The sequence below is a fragment of the Hipposideros armiger genome, unplaced genomic scaffold (genome assembly GCF_001890085.2).
Source record: "Hipposideros armiger isolate ML-2016 unplaced genomic scaffold, ASM189008v1 scaffold_264, whole genome shotgun sequence".
NCBI lineage: Eukaryota > Metazoa > Chordata > Mammalia > Chiroptera > Hipposideridae > Hipposideros > Hipposideros armiger.
The window spans coordinates 1,712,764-1,734,955 of record NW_017731614.1 but is presented as its reverse complement, the minus strand read 5'-3'; the positions used below and the strand labels follow the sequence as shown (position 1 = coordinate 1,734,955).

General features: G+C 45.8%; 1 protein-coding gene across 2 annotated transcripts; it reads right to left on the bottom strand.

Annotated features, from left to right (window-relative positions):
• Positions 1 to 1,245: 1,245 nt before the first annotated feature.
• Positions 1,246 to 22,180, bottom strand: GID4 (GID complex subunit 4 homolog). 2 transcript variants are annotated; one of them, XM_019656689.1, is made up of 6 exons: positions 21,662 to 22,180; positions 16,256 to 16,315; positions 11,058 to 11,165; positions 8,546 to 8,647; positions 6,753 to 6,883; positions 1,246 to 4,441 (listed from the first exon to the last, which is right to left on the bottom strand). In XM_019656689.1, exons 1-6 carry the CDS (start codon positions 22,097 to 22,099, stop codon positions 4,378 to 4,380), a joined length of 903 nt encoding a protein of 300 aa, XP_019512234.1. In that variant the 5' UTR covers positions 22,100 to 22,180; the 3' UTR covers positions 1,246 to 4,377. The 2 variants fall into 2 exon arrangements, with proteins under 2 accessions (XP_019512234.1, XP_019512235.1); XM_019656690.1 differs by lacking the exon at positions 1,246 to 4,441 and adding an exon at positions 6,294 to 6,388 and having other exon boundaries at positions 21,662 to 22,174.
• Positions 22,181 to 22,192: the final 12 nt, after the last annotated feature.

Genomic DNA, 22,192 nt, shown 5'->3' with positions numbered 1-22,192 from the left:
TTTTTGCTGAGCCATCCTGCCACCTGTTGGCAGCTCAGCAGCAGCTCAGCTCAGGCCGGAACTTGAACCACTGTTGCTCAGAGCTCACACACTTGAGTGAGCTCTTAACCAACTGAGCCACTCGGCCGGCCCTACTTTTTCTTTTAATAATGGCCCTTGAGCCATTCTCTACTGCTCGGGCCTACTTCTGTTTCTTTGAAATGTATTTTTTCTGTAACTTACCAAAAAAAAAAAAAAAAAAAAAAAGGAAAGCATTGAATTCTCAGCAAGTCTTTGATGCAGGTAGAGGTTGTTCTTTCTATTTTTCCAGGTGAGGAAATTTGGGTTCCGAATTTAGCTGATGCACAGGAGCTCATGTTAGGACTGAGGCAGATCCGGAACACCCAGGCATCCCAAGGTTTTCCCCGTCTATGGTGTCTTCGACCAAGAGTCTGGCACTGTGAACAGTCTATTCTTTTGACACCACATCTTGGGGAAAGAGTTTATTTTTGCTGAAACATGAGATCAGATGATACTTTATACACCCCAGGGGAACTTTGCCCTGATGTTGATGTAAATTCCCTTAGGACTTCATCTTGCTTATAATTTAAGCCTTTTCAACACTATCAACATTTTCTCAAAAATTCAAATGATGTTTCCAGCTGTGTTCCTTGGTGCTGCCTCGGGAGGCGGTGCCTGAAACCAAGCACTGCAACAAGAGAGCCAAGGTGTCCTGACACAAGTCAGCGTGGTCTGTCAAAATCAAAAGCAAGTGTAACAGGCTGGGTTAGGACCCAAAGAGACAGGATTCAGAGAAACTGAGGACCAGGACTTGCCACCTCCATCTGGCTTCGGAACATTGCTTGGTGCAGCTGTTCGGGAGCCGAGGTGCCTTGGGGCTCAGGCATTTCCTCTGAGGATCAGGTGCCAAGGGCTGAGGGGCCACAGCCTGTCCCTGTCCAATTGCCTGTGCTAGCCCCAGCCTGTGAATTAGGTGGTGAACATATATCTCCGTTTGCCTATTTTCTGTGTTAAATAGAAGTTCTGCACACATGCAAAAAAATATATAAAAATTCACAAAATGGAGTTCAAATAGAAGTGTTGTGTCTGACATCTGGAATGACGAGGGAGCAAGGGCACGGCACTGCATCTGTTCCCGAGTGGGTCTCGGGGCCTCTGGTGGCCCAGAAACCTCCACAGCCACAGAGCCAGAAAGAGGGCTGGTATCTTCTAACACAACAGTTTTGATTTAGAAATAGGACAGAATCACTGCTTAAATACGTTTATTATTTTTAAAAAATTATTTGGACATTGATAGCTCTGCAAAATACTTCTCCCATCCCAAACCCTCAAACCTTTTCCACATGTCCTCCCTAAAGAAACAAAATATTCATACTTTGCATCCATTCACATCTAATTTTTAAAAACATTTAAGATTCAAAATCAAATATTATTTTTCTTTCCCAGAACTCGTTAGTAATTTTAAACCACAATGCAACATACTTAATGGCATTTCTTTTTAAAAATTAGCTTATCAGACTATTTTACGAGAAAAAAAATCAATTCAAGGCCTTAGAGAATAAAAATCCCCCATTTCTGAAAGCAAATGACATGGAAAAGTCCCTTTGCTCCCCTGGAGTTTGTGGTTTCCACATCACCAATAGAACCTGCTCACAAATGGACTTTCTATTTCATATTGGGCATTGCTCAGGTACTTTTGGACTGTGGCTGGAAAGCTGTGATGTGTAAGAGGAGGGGTGGGTGGGAAGAGATAACTCTAGCACAGAAGAGCAATGAGGCTGGGACCTGAGAATGGAAGCTTTCTGAGTAGTGGATTAAGAGCAGCCAGATCCCTAGGGCCCCACCTCTTGGCAGTCTTATTTGGAGCAGAGGAAGATAGTAGAAAATCTGCAATCTATGCTAACTTCTGAATGATGAATACAAGTGTCAACCAAAAATATTGCACATTGTACCAGAGGCATGTAAACCACTGAGGTTCTGGAAAGAACAACTGCAGACGGTGACGATCCCCAAAGTGCCTTTGGGAGCTGAACAAGAGGAGTCGATATAGACTGCACGGGAGTTACTGAGAGGAGGTGGAAAACAATCCCTTCCTGGTCCTCAATGGGCAGGTTTTATGTGGACAAGTCTTCATCACAGATGTGTCCAAAAGATGTAATAAAAGTATCACTTCTCCATTTCCCCCAACTGGTATACTTCATTACAGCGCTAAAAAAGAAATCCTGCATAGAACATGGCCCTTCCAGCTAGCTGAATACCATCCAAGTTTGCACATGTCCTCCCCTGGCCACTCAACCAACCCACTGACCTCTCAGAGCCACCCGGAGGCCCTGACAAGCTCCAGGAGACCTCACTGCCAGTGTCCTGAGCAAGGCCTGTGTCCTTTAAGAAGGCTGCAAATGCAGACAATATGTACGAGCACGATGTGGGAGGGGAATGGAGGTGAAATGGGAAGGCTCGCGCTGGGTGAAGAAAGCCAGCGCAGCCCTGCTGCCTCTTCTACTCTTAGGTGACACCGTCAGCTAAACTGAACCAACAGTGATCGTCATCTCCTCGTTACTGTGCTTTCAGCTGGTTTGACCAGACACACACATTTGTTGCCTTTTGGAGTTTTAAAATCACAAAAACAGTTCTGACTCATCTCTGGGAATAAATGTGAATCATTTTCCCACTAAAGTCACCAAGGCAACTTTTCAGGGTTCCATGGCCGTGGGCTGCCTTGATGGGGTGGTCGGTCACACGTCTGCACGAAGCCTTAGGACTACACATCCTAGATGTCCCAATGCTGACCTCTTCCCCACGCACTTCTCCCTTGGGGCTTCCCTAACACTCACTCTCAGTAACATACAGCACATATGGATGTTAAGAGCCGGTGTGGACTGCATGGGAATTATTAGGCTGAATATCGACTCAGTCCACACTCTTCAATAACAGAGGACTCCCACCACTCATCTAGGCCGAGGGCTTTGTGCTGTCTCACCACCCATGATATGCACCTCTCAGCTTGTTTGCTCCTGTGAGTTATAATGCTATCTTGTTATTAAAGGTTTCCCTCTTGTACTCTGAGTCAGCCTCGTAAACCACCAGAAAATGCCAATCACCCAAAGCTCTACCCGTATCTGTGGTCCACAACTGATGCCAATCTATTAAGCTTTTTAAACATTAAACAAAACCAAAAAGGAGCACACGCACGCACGCACACTTACTTTGGCACGTGAGCCTTGAGTTATTTGAACGTGTTCATGTTCCCACCCCTCCCCCATCCCAACATTTCAGAGTCGCTGTTTTAGGAGAATGACGGCCCCTTCTGCCTGATGGAAGAAGTCGCCACGAAGCATTGCTGTTCTGAGTAGCAAAAGGAGGAGGTACAAATGCTAAACTGGCCCCAAAAACAGTTCTCATGTTTAGCACTGTAATTTATGCAATGCTGCAAAACTGTACCAGAATGACTAGTTTCAAACTGCTGGTTGATTAAATATACATTTACATATAGATATAGGTATAAAAATTACTAAGTCAACATTTGCTGTTTTCAATGTGAAAACGATAAAATGTAATTCTGAATATTTGTGCATTTGCCATAGGGTCCTTGTTAAAGGGACCATAAAAATAATTTTGTAATAAAAAAACTCTTTTTTTTTTTTTTTAAAGTTTAGTATTGCCCTCAAGTTCAAAAGTTTGGAGCAAACGCGCTAAGTAAGCAGGATCGGAATCTGTTCCTGCCAGGGATCTGGAAGCCTTAAATTTAGTGATCCCTGACGGCAGGCCCAGGGAACCTGCTAGCCACTGACGAGCTTCGAGTGAACATTACCAGGCTGGGCAGGGCCAGCTGACCCTGTTAGGCAATCAGCCTCCCCCTTACATTTCTGCAGCGGACGCTGCTACAGTTCACCCGACACTCCCTACACAGAGCTCTGGGGGGCACACATGTGCTGGGGCTCTGCCTTTTCTTAAGCTACCAGACTAAGCAACTGGGGGGCAGGGGGCCTGGATGGGGACCACTGAGCACCAAGGCTGAGGGTGACCGGGGGCTGACCTTCTACTTGGCTGGAGGTGGGATGGAGGAAGGAATGGGCATTTCAGTGACATGGAAGTTAGCTGTGCAGGAAGGAAAAGTGCATATAAGGTAGCTTAAAAACAGATTAAGACCAAACTGCCACAGAAAGGGAGAAAGAACAGAGATGGACCCCTCCACCTGCCCTGCCGGCTGGCCATGCTCCTCAGATTCTGTGGGTTAACATTCATGCTTTCTGATGTGAGTCTGCTCACGAAGAAACAGGAACACATGTTCTCCTGGTTCCGGCAGGTACGCGATTTTCTTGGCAAAGTTCTTTTTTGCCAAGTTCAGATTTATTTGGTTGCTGTTCTGAACGACTATCACCGAAATTCATAGATGGGTGCGCTGTGTTCAGGGACATGAGTTAGATTGAGCGACTGATACCTGCAACAGGGGGGAAAAAAAAGAAGGCAGTAGGCTCAGCATCCTGAAAACCACACAATGGATGTCTGAAGTAACACCCACCCAGAGCACCTGACAAGCCATATACTTGGATGGGAATGCAAATTCATCTGAGGCTTCTTCAGGTGAACTGAGTTTGGTTTTATTTCTATTTCTTTGGTGAATCCTCCTGAGCTACGCATAAACGTTTTCAGGCCTTTTGCTCTAATCATAAAGCAACTCTAGCAGCATGTCTTATAAAATGAGAGGCTTAGGAAGCTGAGAGAAGACACAGGCTAAGCCCTGTGCTCACTCTCAGCTCGCTCTGCCTCTGCTGTCCAGCATCTCAGCTCCTTCTGGAATGTCAGTCAGGCTGTTTGCTCCTCAGAGTCTCATAGGTACCACAGACACAACCCAATTGTCCCAAATCCAAAGAGAGCATGGAAAAGACAACTTCACAGCTAACCCTTATTTTGCCATCATTTTCATTTTCTTGCTCCCCAGACATGGCTAGTAGGCTTGGAGGGCATTAGAGAGCTCTAAGGCGGCATTTGTGTTTCCCCACTGGGCGGTGCTCCAAGAAACCAAGCAGAGGAAGGAGAAGCAGAGGCCGGGACAATCCACACATGGGGGTGATAACCAGCAGGGACAATCAGTCTCTGGTGTGGGTGTTGGCAACCCCCTGACTTGTTCCACACAGGAGTGAGGAGGAGCACAGGAAAAAGCAGTTTTTCACCCAAAAAATCATTCAGAAAGGATTATGCATTAGCTATCAGAATACAAAAATCAAAACCAGGAGATACCACTGCAAACCCACTAGGATCCTATAATCATAAAAATATCATAACAAGTGTTGGGGAGAATATGGAGAAAGTGGGGAAACTGTAACTTGGTGCATTGCTGGTGGGAAATGAAAAATGGTTTAGCTGCTTTTTGGCAGTTCCTCAGAAAGTTAAAAACAGAATTACGATATGACCCCCCAATTCCACTCCTAGGTACATACCCAAAGGAATTGAAAGAAAGAACTCAAAACAGATACTTGTATATCCATGTTCACAGCAGCATTATTCACAACAGCTAAAAGGTGAAAACAACCCAAGTGTCTATCAATTGATGAATGGATAAACAAAATGTGGTCTATATCCTTATGGAAAGCTATTCAGCAATAAATATGAAGTATTAATACATGGCTGAACCTTCAAAGCATTATGCTAAGATGCTAAGAGAAAGAAGCCAGACACAAAGGCCACAGAGTGTATGAATCCACTTATATAAAATATCCAGAATAGGCAAATCTCTCTTGATAGATCAGTGGCTGCATAGGGTTGCAAAGGGAAGGGGAGTTGGGGGTGATGGCTAAGGGGTCATAGGGTTTCTTCCTGTGGTGATAAAAATGTTCTAAAATTGACTGTGGTGACAGCTGCACAACTGTTAATATACTAAAGGCCACTGAATTATACACTTTAAATGAGTGAATTGTATGGTATGCAAATTATATGTCAATAAAGCTGTTATTTAAAAAAAGGTTATAAAAAGTTTCAAAAACTCTTTTGCAAACAGAAGTTATTGAAACCCTACTAACTGGCTCTCAGAGGAGCTGGGGCTGCCCTGACCCCAAAGGTACGGACCTGCAGGTATCAGTTTGCTGCCACTCAACAAGAAGTGTGAGTCAACACAGGGTAGGGTCACTCACAAGTCACCAAAGTGTGAAAAATATGAAAGGAAATAAGGTGTTTCTACATTCGAGAGGAAATCTGGTATTTTACGATATGTTCACCCTTCAGGTCTAAAGAGCTTAAAAAGCAGCAAGGAGGGAGAGTCCCCACAAAGTGGAAAAAGCTAGCACTTGCCGTGGCCACTGGTCCTTCATCTCGAACACAGGGCAGGACTGCCAACTCCCATTGGCCCCTAGGGCATCGGGCTGAGATCAAGTCCATGTGGGACCAGTATCTAAGGAATGTGACCACAGAATTAAAAAGGCTGCTGACAACAAAATTCATACTGTCTCAGCTGGATCTGACATTTTATTTACTGGTTAAATTTGGGCAGACCAAATACAAAACCTGCAAGACTAAGCTAAACAGTGCTGAAAACATAGTCCTGTTTGAAAGAACTTAGCAGTGAGTTCCTCCACCTAGTACTTCATTTTCATCCCATTTACTCTGCTCTGTGGATGGGGATAAGCTTAGTGTGAGCAACTGAAATCACTTAAAGAGGCCCTCGGCATCCAAACAGAGCATGAAATCCAAGCAGAGACAGGCAAAAATTTACTTGTGGATTCGGTGAGCCCCCGCCCGCCTCTGGGGCTCCTTACCATTCTGAACTCCTATGGTAATAGTAGCCCTCTATGGAGGCTGCCGACTTCTGGAAGCAGATGTAGTAGAACCCGGCAAAGGAAGCACCACTGATGTCTTTGATCGTGTGGTCTGGGACCAGGAACTGTTCCTGCACACAGATGGGGAAGGTAAGTGACAGCGTGCTCCAACCACCTCTGGGCTTTGTTAACCATCAGGTGGTTCTAAGGTTCCACCATAACGTGGTGTAACCCAGGCTTGCTGGGCAAAGGCAAGCCTCTTCATTTCAACTTGACCTGTGAACAGCATTCATGGGCCACTTGAGTATTCTACGAGTACATACTAATGCAGCAAACCGTGTCTTAAGCTCACTGGGATCAGCAACTACGAGATGGTACCATGGTCCACCCATCCATAAATGAATCAATACCTACCCACCTGCCTGCCTGCCTACTTCCTTACCTTTCAGAGTCCACAGACAGAATGACCTGGGAAAGGAAAAGTAAATTTCTACTCCATTGCAGGAACTGTCACTAGGTTTCTGATTACCTCTAGGACAGCGGGGCACCTCTGTTGGCCTGTGGATCATTCTGAGGGCAGCTCAGTCACCAGGAGCCCCAGTAACACCCGCTTCAATAGCTCTACATCTCATCAAAAGCAGCCAGAATGGTACTACTCTTGATCAGCCAGCTTGTTCTCTCTGGTTGAAGCCGAGCTGAATGACCACATCCTGGTATCTACTTTCCCAGGGAGACGAGGTCAGAGGCCCCAGGGCCCAAAGAGGGCTACCAAAAGCCCACAGGTGAGTCACTCTGAGAAGTTCTTTGGAGATAAAACAACCCCATTGCTTTTTTTATCCTAAGACACTCTCCTTCCCTTTCCTCAACCTCTGAAATTATAGTTTTTTAAATTAGAACCTTATAAGATACACCCTTTAATAGGTTATTTAGTTGCCTTATCTCCCACTTGATGGCAAGCTCCCAGGGGCAGGGCGCAACACCAGGCAGCTGTCTCCTGAACCAGTGATGATCCTCACTCCCCAAAATTATTAGCTCCACAAAGTAAAGATTGTGAATGACTACTCTAAATGATTTGTCTATGTGAAAGTCGGCAAGATTTTAAGATAAAACAGCTTTTTTCTACAGATTGGGAGTCGGGCTTGGCGGTGGGTATATGTTCACAAAGTGATTTAACCAACTTGCTTCGTGATTTCATACACAGTAAGTATCGTGCTATCAAAGCAGAGAGCATGAGCACAGATGACCTCTCAGCCCAAACCCAACCCACAGAGTGCAGCCAGATGGAGTTCTCTGAGGGCTGGTGAGTGGAAAACCTGAATTCCATTCCTGGTCCCTCATTTCCTGAGTTGGACGGAACCAGAGGCGCAGGGACTGCACTGAGCCCTGGGCAAGGATGTGGTGAGGGAATAGTCATTTAAATGGCATTTAAGGCTGTGGCTGAGAACAGGGGCTAGAGGGCGACTGAGTTCAAAGAGTTTGGTCCCCCGCCCCAAACCCACAGAAATCTAGGGCTGATTCAACCAGGAGGGCCACAGGGGTTCTTGGCTGGGAGAAGATACACACAGCGGCGTGGAGGGTGACCACCCCGGGCAGGAATTCATCTGCTAACACTAAACAGTTTAAGCAGAGAGAAGCCATCTGGGAGGTCAGCAGTGAACCAGTGTGCCCAGGAGCTGTGCCTGCCTTTTGTGAGTGTGTAAAGACCCTGCCAAGAAGACAAACTGTAATAAGCACAGGACATGGGGAGCAGGTGGGGGCCCCATACACTACAGGAGGACCTCCTGGGGGCTTACCTTCCACCTCATGAAGACATAATCCCCATTCTTCAGCTCTTCATAATCAAAGTCATCTGAATTAAATGATTTTGCATACTGATAAAAAGCCAGAAACTTGCCCTGAAAACAAAAAAATAGCATAAGATATTGGTCCACAGAGGGAGAGGCTGGTGCCGGAGCCACCCTTGCGTGCCCAGGTGCAGTCGCCTTCTCAAACTCATGACAGCTGGTGGTTGTGGCGCCGGCAAGAGCAGCCAAGGCTGAAACTGGAAGGGAGCCTTCGGTCACCCTCACCGAAATGAAACCTGGGCTCTGGGACAAGTGCCTGGCCTCAGCTCCAGCGCCACGGGCTACACCTGCCTAGTGTGGAAAGGCCACAGGATGGGGACAGAGGCAACTCTACGCGCCTTTTCTCAAGACACCTTAGCACAGACAGACAAAGCCAGATTAGTGAAAATATCCCCCTAAGTAAATTGACGGTAGCAAAAAGAGGCACGCAGAACATCTCAGAACCAGCCTGCTGAGCTAAAGGGACAGACGGTTTAGTAAAGCAGGAACTCTGGGGCCAGTAGGTAAGTAGAAACTGGAAACGGGCAGTATATGGTTAAGTTAAAAGAAAAGGAGACTAGAAATAGGTTACAAAACCATATCTTGTGATCGCATTTTTGCTAAAAAAAAAAAAAAAGTATAGATACTCAAATGAGATTCAAGAAAAGTTAATACCTGTTTTAGCTTTAGGTGTTGTCATTATGGATGATTTTTTTCCCTTTTGCTTTTCTGCATTTTTTTGCAAATAATTTTAAAGAAGTATGTATTAATTTTATAAGAAAACATCTTAAATAAAAAATTAGGATATAGAGATATTAAGTCATAGAATTTGTTACATAGGTTTTTTAAAAATTCTAAGTCAATTAAGTCTATGGAACCTTGACTTTATAGTACTGCTGTGATAGCAACTTTAAGTACCACTCAGGAAAATTTGAGGGTGAGATACAATGTTTCTGAGTCCAGTTTACAATGGAAAATGGTACCACAGGTGAAGTTTATTAGACGCTGTAAATCCCTGACAAACAAAGGCCCAAAGATCTCCAGGCATCCCATGTGGGGACCTGGGAGTCCTCCGTGGGTCGGGGAAGTTATGGGAGACGCTGAGCACTGCAGCGGAAGCCAGGATGGCTGGGTGAGCACATGGCCCGCAGGCCCAGCTTCTCATCCTACCCGGCCTGGCACGCAAGGGCCAAGGGTGGCCTTTTTTGCCCCTTTTTCACTCAAAATATTTCAATCCAGCCTAAGAAAGGCTGGAGTCTCAGACATTTTCCAGTGTTCTAATGGAAGACAATGGGAACATAAGAGTTGCTTTCTAGGTATTTAATTTGCAGTCAACCGCGCCAAAAATTCAGGTTTCACTGGGCTTCAAAGACCTTGCTCTTTGCAAGACCAATTGAGATGGAAAACAAAGCTGAATGGGGGCAGGCTGTGGTTTACTACAAGGAAGAACTTTCTCACTGGGGCTGTCCAGGAGAGGAAGGAGCCATGTCATAGGTAGTGGGCCATACAGAAGAGCTGGCACTGGGCAAGGTGGAACCAGACGGCACTGAGGAGCCCGCCAATACTGCTTTCAAACACTGGCACTGCTGGCCCCCAAGAGGACTTCCTCCAACCTTCTGGATTCTCAAACCTTGTTCATTCTCTCGTATTACGGAGACACAAGTAACTGTATAATTTTAGACAATAGTCAAGCAAATAATTTTCAAAAAATGTTCTGAAAAGCTCAAGTTTAAATTTAATCGAAACTCAGCATTTGGTAGATGTTCCTTTCCTAACTCAAGAGAAAACCAGTACTAAGCAAAGCAGCTAATCTACAGTGACGCTAACTCAGACAAGGGTCTGCAGGAGGAGTGTGCAAGGACTGCTGTGTAAACAGCCAGGTCTGAGCAGCCATGGGGAGAACGAGGAGTTCTAGAATCCTCATGATGCAATCATTTCCCATTGGCTTAGAGGGTGGGCATGTTGAAATTCCTCAGTGTTAACCCAAAATTCATTATTGCCATGGTCAGCTAAGCCAAAAGGCTATTACGATAGGTTGAGAAATGGATTTTTGAAAACACAAGACTGGTATGCCAACTGAAGAAAAGATTCGAGGACAATAACTCTAAGTTGCCCTGAAGTGTTCACACTGTGAATGAGAACACGCTCCACACCTGACAGTTAGAGGGGGCGGGGTAGAATCCTGCCAGGAATTAAGACTGGGCCTGGCCTGTCAGGAGCTAGGATGAGAAGCAGCAGCTTCCTGTGGGTTTGCCAGAGGAGGGACAGGTTTCCGGGAACTGCATCCCCACCTCACACCCTAAAGTCAGAGGCTATTACTCTGTCTCACAGAGTTTCCTCAAGTACAAGAGATTAGAAAGGACCAGTGGACAGGAGTTGGACAAATAGAAAGAACAGGAAGATAGTGCTGAGACCCTGGGGGCCAAGTTCCTCAGCTCCCCAGCCGTCCCTGGTGGCCCAGAGCTATCAAAGATGTACTCACCCAGTGTTTCCGATCAACATCTTCATCTGCATCCCACTTTCGAGTTAAGAAAGGGTGTTTTTTGCTGATTATTTCTCCTTCAAAGAAGGTTGTAAGGGTTGGATACTCCTATGGTAAAAACCGAAATATCAAAACAAAATGTTGAACAGGAGTCTTTACCTTTTACAAAGGAAAAAAGTCAACCTTATTTAACTTCTCCCCAATACTTTGAAAAAAAAAATCAACCTTGTTTTCTTTCCAATACTTTGAAAAAATGATCACAATGCCAACCAACAATCCAAACCAGAGTTAGGCCGGGCGATCTGCCAATGGCTGTGGAGAAAACCTGAATTGAAGGTGCCCAGAGTATGTGTGTGTGGTGCGGAGGTGCGGGGTGGCTCTTGGACTTCAGGGACTTTGCCAGAAGCAGAGAACCCTTCTTTGACCTCACATGTTATGTGTTGATCGCTCTGAAAAGAATTTGGATGATTCCCACAAGTAAATTCTGAATATTCCAGAATATAAAGCAGATAGTAACTAAGCAGATTGTACTTCCCAAGGAGAACACCCAAAGAGGCTCCAAAATAGCCCTCACAGCTAAGTCTTCCTCAAGCCATGGCCTGGCCCACTTGTTCTCACACTAGCTCAGTGCTTTGTCCCTTTTACGCCAATTATTCAAGTTTCCAGGGGTGGATTTTTTGGTAGAATACCTTGATATACTAGATACATTTAATTTTATTATATGAATGAAGACGATTTATACCAGGAAAATATATGTAAATCAAATCTGCAATGGAAAATCACAACCATAAAACAATTCTATTGGAAAAAATAAATAAGCTGTCATCCTGAGTGCTTAGAATATTTGTGTTAATTTTCTTTGTTACTTGTTCATCTGCTAATAAGAAGGCACCAAATCAACGGAAGAAAAATGAACACTGTAAGTCTGTCATTTCTCTACATTTGTAAAACCCCACCCACCCTTCCACCCGTCAGCACGGCCTGCCAAGGCCCGGCTGTTTCAGGAGCATGGTGATGACAGCGGTGCCTGGCAGACCACCTATGGCCCTAATGTCCCTGGAAGCACAGAGGTTCACTTTCCTCTTCAGATCCTATGTCAGTCCCTCTTGTTCTACATCAAACATTTACACATTTAAATCTATTCCGATGGATTTGCCTCTTCTCCCAGCTCTGCCTGCCACGTGGCCCAGGACCTCCCTGAGATGCTGCTACACAGGCTCGGCGGCTGCCAGAAGACAGCATGGCAGCCACTGCAGTGGTGACCAAAGAGGCCTCCGTCACCACACACCACTGAGCACCATCCTGTTCTCTCAGCAAACTTTCAAATATTATAAATTTAACATCTCCCCAAACCACAACCTCCTCACCCCAACACTGTTGCGGGGTTCCTCATGCAGTTATTTATACAAACAGAATGAAGAAATGAAAGAGGAGAAAAATGTCTAAATGGAAACCTGATTTTAAAGGTATAAATTATACTTATCTGTTTTAAGAAAGACTACTAAGGAAAGAGGTCCTGTATAAGTTAGCACCTGACTTGAGATTTTAAATTAAAATATTGATTTTTCTGAGTTTCAAATTTTAATATATACTTTTTAAAACTTCCATAAAAGTGAAGAAAATGATAAAGTGGTTCTATTATATAACACAAAGATAATACTTACAAGTATGGTTCAAATCACTAGTTTTCCTAATGAATGATTCTGGACCGACTATTTTAGGGGCCGGCCAAGTGGCGCGCTGGTTAAGAGTTGGCTTGGGATTACCAGCTCTGAGCAGCAGGGCCCCAGTTCAGATCCCACATGAGGGCCAGTGACGCTGTGCCCTCTACAGCTAATATGGTGAACAACAGCTCAACCTGGAGCTGAGCTGCCGTGAGTGGCCGGCAATGACGTAGGCTGCAGCCCTTGCTGCAATGGGCTGTCTTAAGCTACCGTGAGTGGCTGGCAGCCAGTGTGAGCTGCCATGAGCCACTGTGAGCGGCCATCCAAGGGCCGGTGACCGATCTGTCTCACCTGGGAAGAGTGCAATGATCACAATACCAACATGGGCCAGTGAAGTGACATCCTCCACAACTAGACCAAAGAACAAAAGGACAGCAACTTGTCTGTTCCCCTTCCCTGATTCCCCAATGCTGTTCCCCTCCCCCAATTCCCCAATAAAATATTAATATATATATATATATATATATATATATATATATTAGGCAGTATATCAGGGTGACTACAAGGTATCCCCAAACTCAGAGAATTAAATAAAATACATAATGAGAGTCAATATGTACAGATGTCACCAAAAAGACAAATTTCCAAAAAGACAATTATCTCGCAGTGCAGGAATAGGAAATTCAAGTACCTGACTATAGCCCAATGGGTGGTAATTCACTGTCAGCAGAAGGAGGGATATCAGGAAAACCATCAGAGAAAGAGGAATAGCCAGCATCCCCCACCCCTCCACACAGGCCTGGACGTCTGATGGATTGGCTGTTGCCAGGCACTTAAGTTGTCCAAACCACTTCCCTAACTGATTCCAGGCTCACTAAAAACTGTCAGGTGATGGTTCTGGCTTTCCACGTAGACCTGAATTCTGGGGGAATCAACATTCAATTGGCCAATAAGTCAAAGAGAACTTCTGGAACATGCATGCAATTTGTTTTGTAAATGTGCAAACTAAGCACTCTGTAGACACATCAGACTCTTGTGAGTTTGGTTAGTATGACCTGTCTGGTTTAAGCAAGTTTAGTACAACCTCAGCGGGAGCTTCCAAGCCCTTCCAAACTGGTCTAGTGAATGAGTGGAGAACCTGACAAGACTCCCCCCGAAGTCTGGGCTCCCCCCAGGCCCTGTGCTAGCTGACAGCCAAGGGCCTCCCCAGGATGGTCCCTCTCCCTACTGGTGGCTGGCTCAGAATTACAAAAAGAATGCTATTTGACACCCATTCTTCACAATTCTGGGATTTCATTTCCAGAAGGCGCGCAAACCTTAAAGCTGTGCTTGTTTGTGAATGTGAGGTAGCTAAGAGGCAAATTATCTCCAATTTAATAGTTAATTCCGTATTGTAAATACAAGGAAGACTATAACTAAACCCCAAGCCATTTAAATAGTTTTATTAAAATAAAGTATACATTGTAGACTTTAACAGCTATAAATGGAAAAGCAAACAAAAATGAATAACTGCATTTTATATTACAGGTATAAAAATCATTCAAAGAATCATCACCGTTTTCTGCATTTTACTAATTATCTACAGTGATCACGTATTAGAGTTATAATTTTAAAAGTTATTAAGTTGCACAATACTGTGCCTATACTAAAAGTCAATGAATTGTACATTTTAAATGGGTGAATTGCATGATATTTTAACTATATCTCAGTAAAGTTACTAAAAAATGTATTAACAAAGATGAATTCAAGGAGTCCTGAAGGTGAGCAGGAGGATTTAGGAACCTCAGGAAACACAGCAACCTGTCTCTAACTAAGCACCACTTCAGCCCCATAGGCGAGCCCACCACCTGACCTGGAGCAGATCACTATGGGGAAGCTGTGTGTTCGGGAGGCACTCCAGGGGCAGGTGGGAAGGACGGGCCAGGAGGGTGGTGTCCGGGTTCTGGCCAAAGCCAAAGTTCCCTAGGGCTGGCCTCCAAGGAACGGCTGTGCCAGCACCTCCTCCCCTCAAGGGAGCCTCGCTGTTCATGACACAGAGGTGCTTCCCTTTCTTAGGGTTACTTGCTCCTGACACAAAGTTCCTGGCACATCTGTACACTGTTTAGGGGCTTTTAATGCTACTTACCATTTCCGTGCAGCTTCCTATGACCAGAATGACTGACTTTAGAGTCAGCATTAAATATTCCACGTTACAAATTTTCCTGGTTTCCTCATGAAGTTAAATGTTTATGTTCTGCACTCAATTAATGAATATATTTGGTTGCCTAAGAGGTGAGTATGTTCTGTTTACTACACGTTTTCTATTACTACAAATTCAAAGAGTAGATCCTTCATCTTGCTATCATCTCCTAGCCCTGTTTGACTGGGTAAGTTTCCAGAGGTGACCAAGAGATTACCTTTTCATCTCAACAACAACCTTCACAGGAAATTCTCAACCACAATTCCAATAGAGAAGCAGGAGAACCAAAATGGAATGAAAGAGGAAGAAACAACTGTTTGAAGCCTGAGGAGAGTCAGTGCCTTGTTAGCATCCCATACTGTATCACATTACAGTCTGCCACTTACTCTCACATTATTTCCCGCCTACTAGGACAAGCTCGTCGAGTAGACAGAGCAGGTATTTTTCTCATTTTACAGATGAGGAAACTGAGGCAAATTAAAGGTTATGGAACTAGTAAGAGCCAGAGCCAGAATGTCACCCAGCCCCTTTGCACGACTCGTGAGCAATTTCCAAACGCCGCTGGCCCATGAAGACAGTGTGAGCCGATCAGATCAACAAGACACTAAGCCTAGGCCCTCACTGTGGATGGAGTCAGGCGGCCAGTTCACTCACCTCCTTCCTCACCCTGTCTAATCACTAGTGGGAAAAGAGAGGATGCTCTTTCTTGCTTTCTAAATCCTGGGCATTCTAAGGTTTAAAAAGGAAGGGAAACACTACATTTACACAGCAGCTACTTCTGTTAGAAACTGGGGGATCACTGCTCATTATTTCAGTGAACTACTCGTAAAGGATTAAAAGAATTTCAAAGACCTCGGTTCTCGGACCAGCCGAGTGGCTCAGTTGGTTAAGAGCTCGCTCCAGAGTGCGAGCTCTGAGCAACAGGGTTGCTGGTTCGATTCCCAGCCCAATCTGAGCTGCCGCTGACCTGCCAACAGGTGGCAGGATGGCTCAGCTAAAAAAAAATAATAAAAATAAAGACCTCAGTTCTCGAAGGATTGATACTTACCTCAGAAATTGTTATAATTATGATGAGGGTGGTGGCTATATTCTTACTATATATATTTTTTTCTCAAAAAGGATTAAAAATGAAATCAATAGTATTGGTCACATTATGATTTATTTATAAAATTTAAAGATTTGAGAATCTGTATACTTTGCAGCAGCACATGCCAAAACCGCACGCTTTATGTTCACCACTGCAAAGCAGCCCTTAGAAACAAGATGCTTCAGTCCAGCCTCAGAGTCGCAAATGCCTGAGAGTGCTGAGTGTGCAGGCCTCTTCCCAGGTCTAGTTCATTTAAATGAGTGCTTACCTCAGTAAGGCCTTTAATCTTCAGGTACCCACAAAGGTAAGAGTTCCCCGTGTCCACATGCTGGAAAGAAAGAAACACACAGCCTCGTTACAAAGAGAAAGCACCAGGAGACAAGCTGGAGGTACTTTAGAAATCCCTGTGTCCAGCTGTCAGAGGCACCTTTGAGCCAGATGGGGGAAGGGAGGTCTGGGGGTCGGTGCATGCCTAGCACAGCCTGGGGCTTGCCGGCCTGAGACCTTTGTGTGTTCTCCATCCACGTGCCTGTTCAGATGAAGCAAACCAATCTCAGGACCCTCTCAACTTCCTTCAGCTAAATATCTTAAGACTGAAGTCCCTTTCTGGAACAGCAAGCCCGCTCCAACCTTATTTTTGTCTTCAATACCAGTCTTCCATTGGTTTACAGACTAGGCCTCCATTTCTATCTGTACACATGTTGTTATCCCTAACCTGGCTTTCATCTGCTTTCTCATGTCTTTCCGGCCTATTTCCGTCTCCATGCTGCTCCATCATTGGTCTAGCAAGTCCACTCCTCCTATATCTTAAACTAAGCACCACCCTGCATTATTTCTTTATGAAATAGGCAGAATGTTCAGGAAAGGACTGTTTCAAAGACTTATGTGATATAAATATCAGTTACAAACCAGGATGCTGAGCCCAAATCAGAACCCACTGTGAATGCCTGCTCTGCCCATTTCATGTCAGGATGCTTGTATTTCTTGATGAAAGGAGGAGCCTAAAATAAACAGGGGTAACAGGAGTAGATTTTGAGGTGTAGTAGCTGCCAATCCCTGGTTGCTGAGACAATGCCGGCCGTCTCCCAACAACCAGTTTCCTCCTTTTCTGTGCTGACAGGGCCTAGATCCTGTTCTGGCACCTATCCTGGCCCCACAAGACCGGGTCAACCCTGGCGGATCCAAGGCAAACACATGCCCCCGTCCCCTTGCGAGTTATTGGTTTAGGGGTGAGTGGCCCAGTTCTGTCCAGATAGACGTATGGATAAGTCTCCTGCGTGCTTCTGGGAAAGGGTCTGGCTTTTGTAGAGGCTCTCTTTCTTCCCTTGGTGGTAGCAGTATCTGCACCCAATGCCCAGTCCTGTGGCAGCCATCTAGAGGTCATGAGGCCAGGAAATGCCAAGGATGGCAGCACAGAAAGATGGAAAGAAATGGGCCCCTCAATGAGCCAATCTGGAACCAAGCCACTTCTCAACTTCTTGTAATGTGAGAAAATGGATTCACTTATTCTTTACGCTATTTTGAAATGGGTATGGTTACTTGCAGCTGAATGAATACTAACTAGTGCATTTTACCCCAATCTATACAGACTCATCCTCAATAGACAGATTTTCAGATTTCATGACAACTGGATTTATTTACAAAGTAAACCCCTGAAATTAAAGTAAAACCAAATACAATGGTGCTGTAGCACATTGAGGTTTTAATGTTAAGTGAGATCTCATTTTTAGAAACTAGAAAAGTTTTGTGGAATTTATCAGATTTGGGGATTCAACTACTTCAACTACACCATAAATCAAATACTAAGGCAATCCTCAAAAACTGTAATGAGCGCACTCAGCCAGGTGAGGTCAGCACCAAAGCAAATGGGCTTCAGGGAAGCTAAAGTGCTCCCACAGTTTGGTGCTGGTGACAGAGGTATCCCATCTGAAAAGTGCCAAAGCATTTTAAACATCCTCATGTGCTGACCTTGGCATTGGACATTATCTAAAGCAGCTGATCAGTACTAACGTGGTTCCACAAAGAACTTTTATTAAACGCTATACAGCTTTAAGCTGAGGCCTTACATTTCATGGACACAATTCTCACTGAATACAATATATTATAATTTGGGGTTTCACAGCCACTGGAAAGGGTATCAGGTGGCAAGGATACTTGCTAATAAGATTAAAACTTGAACTGTAAATTAGCTAACATTATCACATGCTCAGGAATCAGAATTTCAGTTTGGCCTCCATTCAACCATGTGTCTCTCCCCCATTCTGCCCAAACTGATCTTGATGACGGTTGGTGAATCACATACCCCACAACGCAGAGTGCTTTAACCAAACAACAGGCCAGCATCTCAATGAGAATGATAACAAGGCAAATGTTAGCAGGTCTCACAGCACAGCTGTGCCCAACAGCTGCTCTTTTTAATATTCCTTTCACAGTGACCCTCACTTTACTTTTGGCTTCTTGGATGGCAGAGGAGAAACAGAATAGCCACAATAACAACACAAACAACAACAAACCCAGTCAAAATCTCACAAAGTTTGAGGAACTTTTTAAACTGAAATCTCAAAAAAAGAAAATGCACCAAAGAGCACACAAAGAGATGTGCAACACCATCAGTCATTAGGGAAATTCAAATCCAAACCACAATGGGATACTACTTCACCCCCACTAGGATGGCTATGATAAAAAAGATGGACAATAACAAGAGATGACGAGGATGTGGAAAAATTATAACACTCACATACTGTGGTGGAAATGTAAAACGGCACAGGCCAAATGTAAAATCAGTCTGGCAGTTCCTCAAAATGTTAAACATAGAGTTACCATGTGACCCAGCAATTCCACTCCTAGGTATCTATCCAAGAGAAATGAAGACATATGTCCACACAAAAACTTGTACATGAATGTTCACAGCAGCATTACTCTTAACAGCCAAAAAGTGGAAACCACCCAAATGTCCATCAGCTGATCAATGGATAAACAAAATGTTGTCTATCCATACAATGGACTATTATGCAACAATAAAAAGGAAAGAAGCAATGACAAGCTGTGACATGGGCGAACCCTGAAAACATTATACTCAGTGAAAAAAGCTAGACACAAAGGGTCTCGTATTGTAAGATTCCATTTATATGCAATGTCCAAAATAAGCAAATCTTAGAAAAAATGTAGTAGTTGCCTACGGTTGGAGGGGGGTTACAGCTAAGGAGTATGTGGTTCCTTTTCAGGGTAATGAAAATCAGATTTGCAGTGATAGTTACACAACTCTGTTGATATATTAAAAACTATTGAATTGTACACCTTAAATGGGTAAATTGTATGGTATGTAAATTATATCTCAATAAACTTGTTGTGGGGAAAAAAAGAAAGCAGGCAAGAAAGAGGATGACTTATAAAACGCAGTAGTATTCTAAGAAGGCTGAGTCCAAGAAACTAGTCCTGGCAGAAAAACCAGGTGATGGGGCAATTCACATGCCACTGACTCTCTATGATGGACAAGCAGCTCACCAATCCAGACATAGAGCAGCATTCCTGGGCATGACAACTGTCACACATCCCACTCAAGTGGCTTCCAGCCACCCGCCAGGTTTCTGCGCTGGGCCTCCTTGAGACATATCAGTCGTATACCAACTCAATTCCCGCTTCCACTGGTTCATGAGGAAACTGGCACCTGACAGAAATTCAGAAACAACATACTAATGATGGAAGAGTAGTTGCCACAGTAACCAAAGCAGACTTCTCTTTGACACTTAGCTACCCTGCCAGTTGTCCCCTATCATATCAGAAACTATCAAATTAAACAATGGGCACAAATTCAAGATCATTTCAACACATGGCCCACACCAGGGATCTCACTTCCAAAATTTTATGATTACTTGCAAAAAAAACAAAAACAAAAATAACTTGTGCCTTTGTACTAAATTCTCACATTTCAGGCAAAGGGGGATCACCACATGAGACAAATAATTATGAAGACTGAAATACCTCAGCCACAACAGTTTTTCAATTATAATAAATATCATGGTTCATGATAGAAATTTGTCTATTGACCAAAGGTACAATTAAACGTGGAGATACAGCTTTCCTAATAAAAAAAAAGAGAAAATTATTTATTCCCACAAAACAGTAAGAAGAGAGGCTGATGAATACTCTTAGTTAGTGGAAGAAAAATGTACTCCCATTGTCTTCCAGGTGGGAGACCTACTCGGAAGAGAAGCTGTGTTAAGATTTAAAATTTAAAAGGGCAAAGGGCAAGTATATGGAAAAGGCACATCCTGCAGTCTGTTCTCTCACAGCAGCAGTGAGGCAGCACACCAGACAGACCTCAAAGCTTCTGCAAGTCCTTTCAAGGGGACAGATGTTTGGAGAGGATTTGGGGAACAGCCTAGTAGGTGGGATGTCAGGCTAAGGACAAAGGGGTAGAGGGAGGGGGAAAATGGGTCCTGAGGCAGGCAAGGGTAGCTACAGAGAAGGAATGGTTTTGTAGGAAAGGGAAAGAAAAAGGAGTATAAACCTCTCCTTTGGCAGGGAAAAAAAGGTCAACTGTACTACCATCTGCATGAGGGGTGAGGTGTAGGAAAGGGCCAGCGCGGCTGAGGCTGTAGTTCCAAAGCTATCAGGGTACTCAAATCCAGGTCAAATGCGGGAAGGTGGAAGGACACGGGAACTATCCGAGGGAGAAATAAAACTGGGTGAGTTAGGTTTCCCAGTACATGGCTATTGGAGATTGGGAAGAAGCCTTGGCTGTGTAGATAAAAGTTAAGAACCGGGAAAGAGGGTTCCCTGGAGTCAGGAAGGAGGAAGACCAAGGTATAGGGTGGGAAGGTCTGGGTAGAAGAGGCCAGAGAGACTGCGAGGAGACTGGAAGTGGCAAGAGAACAGAGGTAGGAGTATGAGAAGGCTGGGGGTGGGGCAGCCCTGAGGATCTGGGCGTCGAGATCAGAAAGACGGGTGGTGTGTGTGTGGGGATTACTCAGGAGGCAAGACCCTGACACACTGTGAGGAGGCCCACCCAGCAGCACCCAGGATGTGCCTGGTCTTGCAGGGGGAGGGGGCGTCAGGAGCCAGGAATCAGTTGTGGGTTGGGGGCGCTCAGGGGCTAATGGAGGGAGGGTGCTTCCATGTCTGAAGGGGCTGATTAAGCTCTCCCAAGGAGGAAGCGGAAGAAGGCCCCAGGGTTTGAGGACTCCTCGGGGCTGAGGAAAGAGGTCAAAGGAGGCATGTCTCAGGTCTGGGAGGATCTGACATGTGCCCCGCCAAGAGGAGGGTCCCGAGTGAGGAACAGCCAATGGAGAGTTCTTCAGGGTCTAAGAGGGACTGGAGAAGAGGGCTGATCTTGGGGTGACAGGTCATGCGTAGGACCCAGGTTTGAGGATGGCAGGTCATGGGGGGCTTCCGGATTCCAGGCGGGCTGGCCACGGGCTTCAAGTCTGGCAGAGTGTTCAGGTACTGCCAGGAGCTGCTCATGACAGGATCCAGGTGTGAGGGGGCAGGTCAGGAATGGGGCTCAGAGAGTGTAAGACACCAGCTAGGCAGGTCCCGGGGGTGAAGCGCCGGGTGCAGGAGGCCCGGCGGCGAGGGCCTGTTCCGCGGCTGAGGGCTCGAGGAGCCGAGGGGCAGGCACGGCCCGTGAGCGCCGCGAGGAGGCCCTCCGGCCCAGGCCCGGCCCGGCGCTCACCTGCAGCACCACCTCTACGTCGTACGAGTTCCCCTTGCTCTTCTGGTGGCCGCGGAACTTGGAGCCGCTGTAGAGCAGGCTGGTGGCCACGCCGGGCTGCTGGGTGTTGATGGGCGGCGGTGGGATGAGAGAGGCCTCGGAGGCGGCCGAGGCACCAGCCGGCGGGGGACACTCGGTGCGGACCGGCATCGCAGGGTCCCCCGGAGCCAGGGCTGGGGGGAGGGGGAGAGGAACCGCCGCCGCCGCGCGGGAGCCGAGGAGGGTGGCAGGGAGGGAGGGGCCGGGGCGCGCACGCGCGTGGTTGGGGCGGGAGGGTGGACCACCCGCCCGCTGCCTGCGGACCAAGCGCTCTGGCCGCCACCTGGACACCGGGACCTGCGAGCAGCGCCTCCCCGTCCTGAGCTGAGTCCCCCTCCTCACTTGCCCTAGCGCAAGCATACACGCGCGCGCGCGCGCGCGCGCGCGCACACACCGCACGCACGCACGCACACACTCACTCACACACACACACACACACACACACACACACAC